This window comes from Rattus norvegicus, chromosome X (genome assembly GCF_036323735.1).
Source record: "Rattus norvegicus strain BN/NHsdMcwi chromosome X, GRCr8, whole genome shotgun sequence".
NCBI classification, from domain to species: domain Eukaryota; kingdom Metazoa; phylum Chordata; class Mammalia; order Rodentia; family Muridae; genus Rattus; species Rattus norvegicus.
This window is the reverse complement of record NC_086039.1, coordinates 37,016,390-37,030,564: the sequence shown is the minus strand read 5'-3', so window position 1 is coordinate 37,030,564 and position 14,175 is coordinate 37,016,390. Positions and strand designations below refer to the sequence as shown.

General features: G+C 39.9%; 1 protein-coding gene across 1 annotated transcript in view; it reads left to right on the top strand.

Annotated features, from left to right (window-relative positions):
• LOC120099333 (ribosome biogenesis protein erb1-like) overlaps window positions 1–14,175 on the top strand; it is a 95,846-nt gene that overhangs the window by 62,799 nt on the left and 18,872 nt on the right. The window contains exons 10-11 of the mRNA XM_063280569.1: window positions 9,081–9,191; window positions 10,918–11,016. Of these exons, the coding sequence (XP_063136639.1) occupies window positions 9,081–9,191; window positions 10,918–11,016 (210 nt within the window). The remainder of the gene's footprint in view (window positions 1–9,080; window positions 9,192–10,917; window positions 11,017–14,175) is intronic.

Below are 14,175 nucleotides of genomic sequence, written 5' to 3'. Positions count from 1 at the left end.
TCGACAGTGCCCTTGGCTTACAGAAGCTATTAAGTTTTATGAGATTCCATTTATCAATTGTTGATCATAGAGCTTGAGCCATTGGAATTCTGTTTAGGAAACCCCAACCCCAACCCCGCTGCCTATGCCAATGAGTTTGAGGCTATTTCCCACATTCCCTTCTGTTAGATTCAGTGTATCTGGTTTTATGTTGAGGTCCTTGATCCATGGACTTGAAGTTTGTACAAGGTGATAAATATAGATCAATTTGCATTCTTCTACGTGCAGATTGCCAGTTAGACCAACACCATTTGTTGAAGATACTTTCTTTTTTTCACTGGATCATTTTGGTTTCTTTATCAAAGATCAAGTGCCCATAGGTGTGTGGGTTCATTTCTGGGTCTTCAATTCTATTCCATTGGTCTATCTGTCTGTCTCTGTACCAATACCATGCAGTTTTTATCACTATTGCTCTGTAATACTGCTTGAGTTCAGGGATAGTGATTCCCCCTGAAGTCCTTTTATTGTTGAGGATAGTTTTAGCTATCCTGGGTTTTTTGTTATTCCAGATGAATTTGTAAACTGTTCTGTCTAACTCTTTGAAGAATTGGATTGGTATTTTGATGGGGATTGCATTGAATCTGTAGATCGCTTTTGGTAAAATGGCCATTTTCACTATATTAATCCTGCCAATCCATGAGCATAGGAGATCTTTCCATCTTCTGAGGTCTTCTTCAATTTCTTTCTTCAGAGGCTTGAAGTTCTTATTGTAGAGATCTTTTATTTGCTTGGTTAAAGTCACTCCGAGGTACTTTATATTATTTGGGTCTATTATGAAGGGTGTCTTTTCCCTAATTTCTTTCTTGGCTTCTTTCTCTTTTGTGTAGAGGAAGGCTACTGATTTATTTTGAGTTAATTTTATACCCAGCCACTTTGCTGAAGTTGTTTATCAGCTTTAGAAGTTCTCTGGTGGAACTTTTGGGATCACTTAAATATACTATCATGTCATCTGCAAATAGTGATATTTTGACTTCTTCTATTCCGATCTGTATCCCCTTGATCTCCTTTTGTTGTCTGATTGCTCTGGCTAGAACTTCAAGAACTATATTGAATAAGTAGGGGGAGAGTGGGCAGCCTTGTCTAGTCCCTGATTTTAGTGGGATTGCTTCAAGTTTCTCTCCATTTAGTTTAATGTTAGCAACTGGTTTGCTATATATGGCTTTTACTATGTTTAGGTATGGGCCTTGAATTCCTATTCTTTCCAGGACTTTTATCATGAAGGGGTGTTGAATTTTGTCAAATGCTTTCTCAGCATCCAATGAAATGGTCATGTGGTTTTGTTCTTTCAGTTTGTTTATATAATGGATCACGTTGATGGTTTTCCATATATTAAACCATCCCTGCATGCCTGGATTGAAGCCTACTTGATCATGGTGGATGATTGTTTTGATGTGCTCTTGGATTTGGTTTGCCAGAATTTTGTTGAGTATTTTTGCGTCGATATTCATAAGGGAAATTGGTCTGAAGTTCTCTTTCTTTGTTGGGTCTTTGTGTGGTTTAGGTATAAGAGTAATTGTGGCTTCATAGAAGGAATTCGGTAGTGATCCATCTGTTTCAATTTTGTGGAATAGTTTGGATAATATTGGTATGAGGTCTTCTATGAAGGTCTGATAGAATTCTGCACTGAACCCGTCTGGACCTGCGCTCTTTTTGGTTGGGAGACCTTTAATGACTGCTTCTATTTCCTTAGGAGTTATGGGGTTGTTTAACTGGTTTATCTGTTCCTGATTTAACTTCGGTACCTGGTATCTGTCTAGGAAATTGTCCATTTCCTGCAGATTTTCAAGTTTTGTTGAATATAGGCTTTTATAGTAAGATCTGATGATTTTTTGAATTTCCTCTGAATCTGTAGTTATGTCTCCCTTTTCATTTCTGATTTTGTTAATTTGTACACACTCTCTGTGTCCTCTCCTTAGTCTGGCTAAGTGTTTATCTATCTTGTTGATTTTCTCAAAGAACCAACTTTTGGTTCTGTTGATTCTTTCTATGGTTCTTTTTGTTTCTACTAGGTTGATTTAAGCTCTGAGTTTGATTATTTCCTGCCTTCTACTCCTCCTGGGTGTATTTGCTTCTTTCTGTTCTAGAGCTTTTAGGTGTGTTGTCAGGCTGCTGACATATGCTCTCTCCTGTTTCATTCTGCACGCACTCAGAGCTATGAGTTTTCCTCTTAGCACAGCTTTCATTGTGTCCCATAAGTTTGGGTATGTTGTACCTTCATTTTCATTAAATTCTAAAAAGTCTTTAATTTATTTCTTTATTTCTTCCTTGACCATGTTATCATTGAGTAGAGGATTTTTCAGCTTCCTCGTATATGTGGGCGTTCTTCCCTTATTGTTATTGAAGACCAGCTTTAGGCCGTGGTGGTCCGATAGCACGCATGGGATTATTTCTATCTTTCTGTACCTGTTGAGGCCTGTTTTTTGACCAATTATATGGTCAATTTTGAAGAAAGTATCATGAGGAGCTGAGGAGAAGGTATATCCTTTTGCTTTAGGATAGAATATTCTATAAATATCTGTTAAGTCCATTTGGCTCATGACTTCTCTTAGTCTGTCTACGTCTCTGTTTAATTTCTGTTTCCATGATCTGTCTATTGATGAGAGTGGGGTGTTGAAATCTCCTACTATTATTGTGTGAGGTGCAATGTGTGTTTTGAGCTTTAGTAAGGTATCTTTTACGTATGTAGGTGCCCTCGTATTTGGGGCATAGATATTTAGGATTGAGAGTTCATCTTGGTGGATTTTTCCTTTGATGAATATGAAGTGTCCTTCCTTATCTTTTTTGATGACTTTTAGTTGAAAATTTATTTTATTTGATATTAGAATGTCTACTCCAGCTTCCTTCTTCTGACCATTTGCTTGGAAAGTTGTTTTCCAGCCCTTCACTTTGAGGTAGTGCTGTCTTTGTCTCTGAGGTGTGTTTCCTGTAGGCAGCAGAATGTAGGGTCCTCATTGCGTATCCAGTTTGTTAATCTATGTCTTTTTATTGGGAAGTTGAGGCCATTGATATTGAGAGATATTAAGGAATAGTGAGTATTGCTCCCTGTTATATTCATATTTGGATATGAGGTTAAGTTTGTGTGCTTTTCTTCTCTTTGTTTTGTTGAGAAGACTATTAGTTTCTTGCTTCTTCTAGGGTATACCTTGCCTCCTTATATTGGGCTTTACCATTTATTATCCTTTGTAGTGCTGGACTTGTAGAAAGATATTGTGTAAATTTGGTTTTGTCATGGAATATCTTGGTTTCTCCATCAATGTTAATTGAGAGTTTTGCAGGATACAGTAACGTGGGCTGGCATTTGTGTTCTCTTAGGGTCTGTATGACATCTGTCCAGGATCTTCTGGCTTTCATAGTTTCTGGCAAATGTCTGGTGTAATTCTGATAGGTCTGCCTTTATATGTTACTTGACCTTTTTCCCTTACTGCTTTTCATATTCTTTCTTTATTTTGTGCATTTGGTGTTTTGACTATTATGTGACGGGAGGTGTTTCTTTTCTGGTCCAATCTATTTTGAGTTCTGTAGGCTTCTTGTATGCCTATGGGTATCTCTTTTTTTTAGGTTAGGGAAGTTTTCTTCTATGATTTTGTTGAAGATATTTACTGGTCCTTTGAGCTGGGAGTCTTCACTCTCTTCTATACCTATTATCCTTAGGTTTGATCTTCTCATTGAGTCCTGGATTTCCTGTATGTTTTGGACCAGTAGCTTTTTCCGCTTTACATTATCTTTGACAGTTGCGTCAATGATTTTATGGAATCTTCTGCTCCTGAGATTCTCTCTTCCATCTCTTGTATTCTGTTGGTGAAGCTTGTATCTACAGCTCCTTATCTCTTCTTTTGGTTTTCTATATCCAGGGTTGTTTCCATGTGTTCTTTCTTGATTGCTTCTATTTCCATTTTTAATTCCTTCAACTGTTTGATTGTGTTTTCCTGGAATTCTTTCAGGGATTTTTGTGATTGCTCTCTGTAGGCTTCTACTTGTTCTCTAAGGGAGTTCTTCACGTCTTTCTTGAAGTCCTCCAGCATCATGATCAAATATGATTTTGAAACTAGATCTTGCTTTTCTGGTGTGTTTGGATATTCCGTGTTTGCTTTGGTGGGAGAATTGGGCTCTGATGATGCCATGTAGTCTTGGTTTCTGTTGCTTGGGTTCCTGTGCTTGCCTCTCGCCATCAGATTATCTCTAGTGTTACTTTGTTCTGCTATTTCTGACAGTGGCTCAACTGTCCTATAAGCCTGTGTGTCAGGAGTGCTGTAGACCTGTTTTCCTGTTTTCTTTCAGCCAGTTATGGGGACAGAGTGTTCTGCTTTCGGGCGTGTAGTTTTTCCTGTCTACAGGTCTTCGGCTGTTCCTGTGGGCCTGTGTCTGGAGTTCACCAGGCAGGTCACTTGCAGCAGAAAAGTTGGTCTTACCTGTGGTTCCGAGGCTCAAATTTGCTCATGGGGTGCTCCCTTCGAGCTCTCCGAGGCGGCAGCAACCAGGAAGATCTCCGCCACCGTTTCTGGGAGTCTCCGTGCACCAGGGTTCCAGATGGCATTTGGTGTTTTCCTTTGGCGTCAGAGATGTGTGCAGAGTGCAGTCTCTTCTGGTTTCCCAGGCGTGTCTGCCTCTCTGTAGGTTTAGCTCTCCCTCCCATGTGATTTGGGTGCAGAGAACTGTTTATCCGGTCGGTCCCTTCAGGTTCCGGCGGTGTCTCAGGCGCAGGGGTCCTGCCGCTCCTGGGCCCTCCTCTACGGGAACCCAGAGGCCGTATACAGTTTCCTCTTGGGCCAGAGATGTGGGCAGGGGTGGGCAGTGTTGGTGGTCTCTTCTGCTCTGCAGCCTCAGGAGTGCCCACCTGACCAGGCGGTGAGGTCTCTCTCCCAAGGGGTCTGGGAGCAGAGAGCTGATGCGGGCCAGGATCCGCGGGTGTGGGACTCCTGGTAAACACAGGAAGTGCCCGGTCCTAGAGGAATTCTGCCTCTATGTGTTCCGAGTTCACCAGGCAGGTCTCTTGCAGTAGAAAAGTTGGTCTTACCTGTGGTTCCGAGGCTCAAGTTTGCTTGTGGGGTGTTGCTTATGAGCTCTCTACGGCAGCAGCAACCAGGAAGATCTGCGCCGCCCTTTCCGGGAGCTACTGTGCAGCAGGGTTCCAGATGGCGTTTGGTGTTTTCCTCTGGCGTCAGAGATGTGGGCAGAGTGCAGTCTCTTCTGGTTTCCCAGGCGTGTCTGCCTCTCTGTAGGTTTAGCTCTCCCTTCCACGGGATTTGGGTGAAGAGAACTGTTTATCTGGTCTGTTTCCTTCAGGTTCCGGCGGTGTCTCAGGCAGGGTTCCTGCCCCTCCTGGGCCCTCCCCCACGGGAGCCCAGAGGCCTTATACAGTTTCCTCTTGGGCCAGGGATGTGGGCAGGGGTGGGTAGTGTTGGTGGTCTCTTCCACTCTGCAGCCTCAGGAGTGCCCACCTGTCCAGGCAGTGAGGTCTCTCTCCCACAGGGTTTGGGAGCAGAGAGCTGCTGGGGGCCGGGATCCGCGGGTTTGGGACTCCCAGTAAAACCATGTTTGATTTTTATATGACACCGCTGAACAGTTTTCCATGAATGCTGTATCATTTTTCATTCTCATTAGCTATATATAATCCAGTTTTCAATTTTTTCACATCTATATTTTTCTCCAAAATTTATTGTTCATTAGATGTTTTTGAGGCAGATAGAGAGATAGAGTCACAGTGTATAGCTTAGACTGTCCTGGAACTCACTATGTAGCATAAGCTAGCCTTGAATTTAGGGCAATCCTCTTCCCTCAGCATCCCAAGTGTTGGAATTATGAGTCACAATTCCTGACTTACTCATTTTTAATGAACACAATTTAATATTTCATCACTTCCTTATTTGACTATTTTCTTTTAGACATTCATGTTTGCAGTAGAGTCTTAATATGTTTGCCCAGAGTTGTCAAACATTTAGGCTTACATGACCATATTCTTCCAGATAGTAAAATCCGTTATGAGCTTGGGTTGCCATGACCATTAGCCACCCTCCCTCCCTCCCTCCCTCCCTCCCTTCCTCCCTCCTTCCTTCCTCCCTTCCTTCCTCCCTCCTTCTCTCCCTTCCTCCCTCCCTCCCTCCCTTCCTCCCTCCCCACATCCCTCCCTTCCTCCCTCCCCACATCCCTTCCTCCCTTCTTCTCTCCTTCCCTCCCTCCCTCTCTTTTTTCTTCTTTCTTTCTTTTTTGGTTTTTAAGACAGGGTTTCTTTGTGAAACAGACCTGGCTTTCCTCGAACACACTATAGATGAAGTTGTCCTTGAACTCACAGAGATTTGCCTGCTTCTGCCTTCTGAGGGCACCACCCCACCACACAGCCAATTAGGCATTCTTTAATTTTACTTCAATCAATGACAAATAGGTCTTTTTCCCTCATATGAAGGTAGTTTTTCCTCCATTCTTTCCTCCCTTTTTTGAGCATGAGGCTAGACAAGAGAGTTCTACTCCTGAATTATGTCTTCATCAGTTCTCCTTTATTCTTATAGGATAGTTTTCCTGATAGAAAATGCATAGTTTGGGTTCCTTTCCTTCAGTATTTGAAGCTATTTTGTCTCTAGAAATAGTAGTGACATGGCTCAGTGGGCAAATTAAATGTTACTGCAGTCAACCCTGAAGACCTGAATTCAATCACTAGGACTCAATTTCACCCACAGAGTAGAAGAAGGGAACCAATGCCTCGAACCTCCACATATGTGACACCTATGTATGTCATCCTTTGCCTCCCCCAGAAAAGAATTAAAATCTTAAAATAGATATGTTGGCAAAAGCACAAACTAGTCTAGAAGAAGCTCTCTGAAAAATTATCTTCCTTTCTTGGAAGATGACAGTTGCCAAAATATTTCCTCATTGTCTCATCCCGTCATTTTTGTGAAATTGAAAAAGTATGTCTTAGATCCCACAGTATTTAATCTAGATTAATTAACATCATTGGTGTAAGAGAGTGGTAGCTCCTTCTGATTAAACTTTCCTTTCAGGAAAATTTAGTTTTTTGTGTAGTTATAATTAATCACTATAATTCAAGGAAGAACCAGTTTTCTTCCTGCAGTTTCTCCTAAGTGAAAAAACAACTTTCAAAACTGCCAAAAATTATACCCAGAATATTTACTTGTCACCTATAGACACTAGTGAAATGTCTTCAGTTTTATATGTATTCAGTTTTCTCACATTGCCTTATTAATTTTTGTTTAGCATATAAAGTAATAGGCTTCAGTATGACAGTTTCACATATGTATTGATATACTATGCTGTTACCCTCATATCCCCATGCCCTCTCCACCTTTGTTACTTGTGTTCATTTGTGAGTATTCCTACATGTGTATTTTATTTCAGTTTTATCATATTTGAAAGATCATTTCTTTTGTAATGGACATGTTTCCCCAAAATTTCTATTGCTACCAGCATCCCTGATATAGGTCTTTTACAGCCAGTTCTCTTATCAATCAACATTACCCTTATTCTTGTCTCTTACCTGCTGGCAACTACAAATTGGTTCTCCAAATCTGTAAATGATCAGTTTTGTAATCCGTATGTAAAAATGTGAATGTGTCCTGTCTTTTGATGTTGATAAATGATGTCATGTACAGAGTTTACACTCAATAACTATACAAGTGGGTTACAAAAATACCCTACAAAAAGTCCCAGAATATTTTAAGTAATTTATGTTATGCTATTAGACCACATTTCCTTGGGTATTCTACACAGTCAGAGAAACTTCTCTGTAAAAAACTGTAGACATGATCCCTAAAAGTATAGTCTTAGTAGCTATCCTTGGTTGCATGCAGTCACTTGTGTAATGTAGGATACAAGTTGGACAGGCAGGATAGTGACTCTAAATTGTTTAGATTTCAGTCATCATTTTACATTTCAATATGTTTCATTTCTCTAGGATGAATATCTAAGTGTGATTACTATTCTCTTCTGTAATTGCATGTTAAACTTTATGAAACTAAGAGACTTTTCGACTGCAGATGTGTAGGGTTGTGGTGTTCTACGTCCACTCTCCCACAGGGCATGGCTGCTGGGTTGGTGAGACTCAAGACTATGGGAGTGACTGAGCTTACCTCATGCTGTCAAGGCAGGTCCCAGGCTAGGGCTGTCTGGGACTCAGGATCTTGGACACCCAGGCACACCTGGAAGCCGTGGAAGAGCTGAGAATGGAGTGGGGACCAGCAGGCTGAATCTAGCCTTGGGCCAGGGTAAAAGGGTACCGTAGCTGGTCCTGCAGTGGGAGTCTTTGTCTTGAAGGCTGCATACGGCTTGAGCTTGGTGGTGACTGTGGCTGGGAGCAGAGAGGCCTTCTGTGGGAAATTAGACAGCAGCTCTGTAGATGAAGGCCTTCTCCATGGCTCCCCATGGTGGATCCCAATGAAAAGAGGCAGTCCATGGTTCTAAGACATTTACTGTCATGGCAGAAAGTAGATGCAAAAAACCATACCTCTCTTTCTTGGGGTGGGACTGAGATTAAATATCTTTTGAAAGGAGGAATGTCCGAAGGAATGCTTATTGGCCAAGTCCTCCAGGCCTTTAGGTACCTCATTAAAATGATCTGTCTTGAGCATGTGTGACCTGTGTCCTCTACATGTGAGGGGTTTGGGGCATTTCCCTTACATGACTGATAGCCACAACCCTATGCAACTAGTGACAGGGGCCTGGTACCTAGGAACAGATGAAGAAGCACCTATCATTCCTTCATGGTATCCTGGCTTCTAGCCTTAGTTCAACTGGGAACCAGATTACCACTCACAGTCCCACATAGATGTGCTGTTCCATTTCCATCAGCAGTGTATGAATCACTGCACTTTCTCTGCTGCCATCCATATTATTGCTTTTCCATTGTTTGTTCTTTTGTCTTGGTGGTACATTACTTCTGGCATCTCTTTTCTGGTCAAAGGTTTTCATATTTTTAAGGGAAAATCTTGTCTGTGAATGCCTTTGTTATTATTTCTTTCCTAAAGGCTAGTTTTGCTAACTATAAGTGTATAGACATATTTTCTTACGGTATTTGAGAAATATTTTCCTTACAGAATTATTGGACAATGAAGCAAACAATGCACAGGGAATAAATAACCTACTTTTATTGGAAAATGATGGTGGCCAAGCTATGCCATGCTGTGTCTGTATTCATTCTGGTGTTGGTAAGTTATTAATTATGCTTAGTACAGAGAGACCTTTGTTACTCAATTCATGTGAACTAGGGATAGTTTTGCCTAATTAAAACTAATGAAAATTAAATATTATTTGAGAATGTTTTAGCTTCTCCAGTTAGAAGAAAACATTACACACTATAGTACAATGCTAAAATCAATGTATTGGTGTTGATACAATTTATAGATTTTATTGAGATGTCTTTAGTTTTGTTTGAATATGTGTGTTTGACTTTTGTAATTTCAGGACATGGGTAAGTTTCCAATTATTGCAATCAAGGTACAAATATAAGGATTCTACCTGATGCTCTTTAAAACCTTTTGTCTCATACTTCTCTTCTGCCCAGTCTTAATCACTAATCTGCTCTTTTTGTCTAGTTTTGTTGTTTTAACATTTTAGTGTAAATATACTCAAATAATATATACTCAAGTCTCTTTCGAAAGTGGGTTTTTATTTCACCCAGTGTGCTTCTCTGGAGAATTCATCCAAGTCACTCCATTCATTAGTTGCTCCATTTAAAAAAAAAACAAAAACTGAGTAGCGTTCCATATTATGGTTCAGGCTCTGTTCTCTGACTCTGTCTCTCTCTGCACTACCTCTACCCTCCCCTCTCTCATTATTGAAGATTATTTGGGGCTATTATATTAGAAAGAAATAGCATGGGGTTGGGGATTTAGCTCAGTGGTAGAGCACTTGCCTAGCAAGCGCAAGGCCCTGGGTTCAGTCCCCAGCTCCGAAAAAAAAAGAAAGAAAAAAGAGGGAAAAAAAGAAATAAATAACATGAGTGAGATGATTCCATGAGTAACGGGCTTGCTGCAGAAAGCATGAGGGCTAGGGCTCAAGTCAAATCCTTACCACTCCTATAAATAGCAGGTGGGCATGGTAGCCTGCCTATATTCCCAACATTAAAGAGATGGAGATGGTGGGACCCAAATCACTGAGCTATGGGTTCAAGTGAGAAATTTTTGCCCTCCTCTCTCTCTAAGGTAGAGAGCAACAAAGATAACAGGCAGTGTCCAACCCTGGCCTCCATATGCATGTACAGATACATATACTGCCCTCGTACACATATGCACTCAGACTCCAAAAAGGAAATAAAGTTGCTATGAATGTTAATACTGTTTTTATGCAGATGTAAGTTGTCTTTTATTTGAAATACTACACAGGAATCCAATTGCTGGCTCCTATAATAATTGTATGTTTCAATTTATAAAATACTAACAAACCATCTTGCTATGTTGTCTCAATGATAACTGCTGTCGTGTTCTTATAACATAGATAAAATAGTGTTGTTTTTATTTTATTCCAGTTAAAAGATAGAGAAATCAGTGTCTCTACCATTGTTCATCCCTTCAGTAATACAGGCTTAGGATCTACTTTGTCCTCATGCACCTTTCTGCTCTGTCTGCTGTTTTTCTCTCCTTATGCTTCAAGAGTACTTCATTCTATCCTTTCAGTTGAAAGAACTGAATGTAGCCATTCTTTAAGGGTTCATCTAGTGCAAAATTTCAAAGGCTTTCTTTCTTTCTTTCTTTCTCTCTCTCTCTCTCTCTCTCTCTCTCTCTCTCTCTCTCTCTCTCTCTTTCTTTCTTTCTCTGAGAATGATCTTTTTTCTTCTTCATTCCTAAAGGATTGTACAATTAATTCAAAATAATGGATGAGATTTTTAGTTGTTCGGAATCTGACAATGTTTACCTGTTGAAATGTTCCAAACAGGAGCCACACCACAAATCCCACCCCAAGTTGTGAATTTCCCAGCTCCCGTGGAACGTGGTAATGAGCATGGTAATGACTTAGTGCACCCTATTGAACAAGGTAATGATTTAATATCTTCCTCCATTGTTCTGATTTACTGGGCTGGCTTTAGGTGATATTGATAATAAGGAAATGCGTGGAATGCATTTCATAAAAGTTATTGTGATGGTCAACTTCTCCTTTACAGTGACCTCATATTATTTGTACTTTGTTGGTGTGCTTTCGCTCTACTTTATTGGATTCTATTATCTACCACCCTTCTAATCCCTTCAAAACCCTCCAACAGTAGGTAGAAGAGAAAGCAGGTTACAGGGGAAAGGGGGCACAGACCTCTTTAGACTACTTCTTATTACTTAGGGCCAACAGTTTCCTTGAAGCAAGTTCAATCTTCATTGCCAGATATCTCCAATGTCTCATCTCTTTGCTCACGACCATGTGACAAATTGCAGCAACAAGAACCAGCAGCAACCTCCTTGGAGCATGCCTCTGGCTCCTCTTAGGGCTCTCACATTTATATCTTCTCAAAGGGTTCCAGAATTCCAAATGTAAACTGTCTGCAGCTGGGCAACAATCACACCCCTCCTAGTACACGAGACAGACCATAGTTTACCTGTTATGAAGCAGTCTCTTAGCCCATGCCTGGGATTAAAACAAAAACATTCACAGAACATAACTGGGCTTTTAAAGAAACAGAAATTCTCACTACAGTACTTTTATTACTGCCTTTCCAAGATGACCGATGCTGGTGAAACCATTTCTATTTTCTCTGATTTTAAAGTTCATATTCTTTATTCTAATGCCTCAACAGAATTGAAAAGACCCAGGTTGTGTGGCCTCTAAGGGCACGCTTTCTAAATATTGTATAGTCTCTTTGTGTCTTGACTTCTAAGTGTTTATTTCTTATTAATATTTTTGGCACAGACTAGCACACTTTTTTTGTCAAAAGATCATTTGATCCAGCTACTTATGTCCACTGTGGTAACAAGAAATCAACCACAAATGACGTATCAGTGGATGAGTGTGACTGTAAACAAATGTACTTTCACACAGCTAGATCCTGGGATTGGTTCATGGACAGCAATTCTAATTCTTGACGGACAGTGGTTATTTTCTTTCTTGAAGTAGAAAAAAATGACAATTTTTTTTAGTTAAATGAACATTCTGGTACATCCTTGTAAGAATTATAAGTCAGTGCAGTTTTTCAAGGCTTGTTTACATAAAAGTACATGTATTTATGCTACTTGACTCATTAAATCCCATTTCTAGCTGAAATTACAATAAAACACTTCATTTAAATTTTTGCACAAGCCAGATGTGGTAGTGCTTGCCTATTATAACTTAGTACTTTGGACGCTAAGGAAGAAGGTTTATGAGTTTAAGTCACTCTGAGGCTACACGGCACACACCAACCTAGCGTGAACTATATAGCAAGACCTTGTCTCAAAAAATTGGAGGGTCATAGTATAATTTTCTTTTAATAGAATCATGAGAAATTGAAACCAAATAAGCAATACTAGTATGTTAGGTAACTTTTGATCTCTGGATGGAATTATGAGACAGTTAAATGTGTGGGGATTCAAATCTGAATGCCCATATTTGCATACCACACACAACAGTGTGTTTTACTAATCTTCTGACCTTCAACTTCTTTCTAAACCTAAATAATAGTCCCTTTATCTATGAAGAGCCAAAAATAGTAGTACCAAATATTAAACGCTCTCCAGTGCTAACTGCTACATGGTGTTCTGACAGTAAAGATAAATTTGTCTAGTTTGTATTTTATTTCAATTAAGTTGATGCAGACCACAAAAATAAAATATATTAAAAATTCCATAACTGTTCAGGATATATTAACTGACAAAATTAGTATTCAACTGCATATAAAGTATCGTTCCAATTGTGATTTTTAAAGTAGAGGAGATAACAGCAGGACTTAGCAGCACTACCCAAAGACGACACATGGACAGACCCAGGGCTCCAACTGCATATGTAGCAGAGGATGGCCTTGTAGGGCACCAATGGGAGGGGAAGTCCTTGGTCCTGCCAAGGCTGGACCCCCAGTTTAGGGGAATGTGAGGGGAGGGGGCAGAACGGGGGAATTGGGAGGGGAACACCCTTACAGAAGAAGGAGAGGGGGAGGGGAAACTGGGAAAGGGAATAATATTTAAAGTGTTAATTAAAATATGCAATAAAAAGAAGGAATCAGCAGAAGAATGTTCACCTGTACACTGGTGTGTGTGTGTGTGTGTGTGTGTGTGTGTGTGTGTGTGTGTGTGTGTGTGTTTGTAGGCCAGAGGTTGAAATTGTTTGTCTTCCTCAATTTTTTTTTCTGATTATATTTTGAGACAAGGTCTCTCAGCCCAGAGCCTTCCAATTCAGTTATACTGTCTGCGCTCTCCCAACACTGGGATTAGAGGCAATGTCTTGGTTTTGTATGGGTGCTGCAGGATGAATCGAGGTCCTGAAACTTGCATGACAAGTGCTTTACCAACTGAGCTACCTCCTCAGCCTTCACACTTAAGTTTTAACATTGGCTCTATAAGCGGGAATCTAACCTTGTTTAAATCGTTTACCTCTGAGTCTCAGTTTTCTTATCTGGTTAGTGACAATGGTAATAGAATTGTTAGAGTGATGAAACTGAGCTTAGAGGTAAATATTAACATGGTATACAGAAATTGTTCAAGAAATGCTAGTTATTTGAAATTTTTAACTATCGAATACATAGTCCATATATTATTTTTAAGACACTTATAAACACTAATTAGTATAACTCTGAAAAATACTTAAGAGGGTAAAAGGGAGCAATGAGAATACAAATCAGTATGTTTACATATTTACCTAGAGCCTAACAACTAAATTTATTCAAGCCAATGAACAGATAGTTGAAATGTGCACATTCGAGTCTGGAATAGATGAACAATGTTGCCAGATGGACAGATAATGCCAGAGAGACTCATTTAATAAAAAAGGGAATAATTATAGAAAAATTCAACCTCGTAAAATTTGTGTGAACAGACAATTTAATTATCTTGTGTGTTTTTATGACATGCTTCCTAAAATTTTCTTTTTTTCCCCCTGAATTTTAATGTAGCCTTTTAATTAATTCATCGAGAGTGTATACAGTGCATTTTGGTCATTCCTTATCTCTATTCTTAACTCCTCCCAGGTCCACCCTCCTGTCAACCTTGTGTCCTCTTTCCATTTCCTTTAGAGTCTACT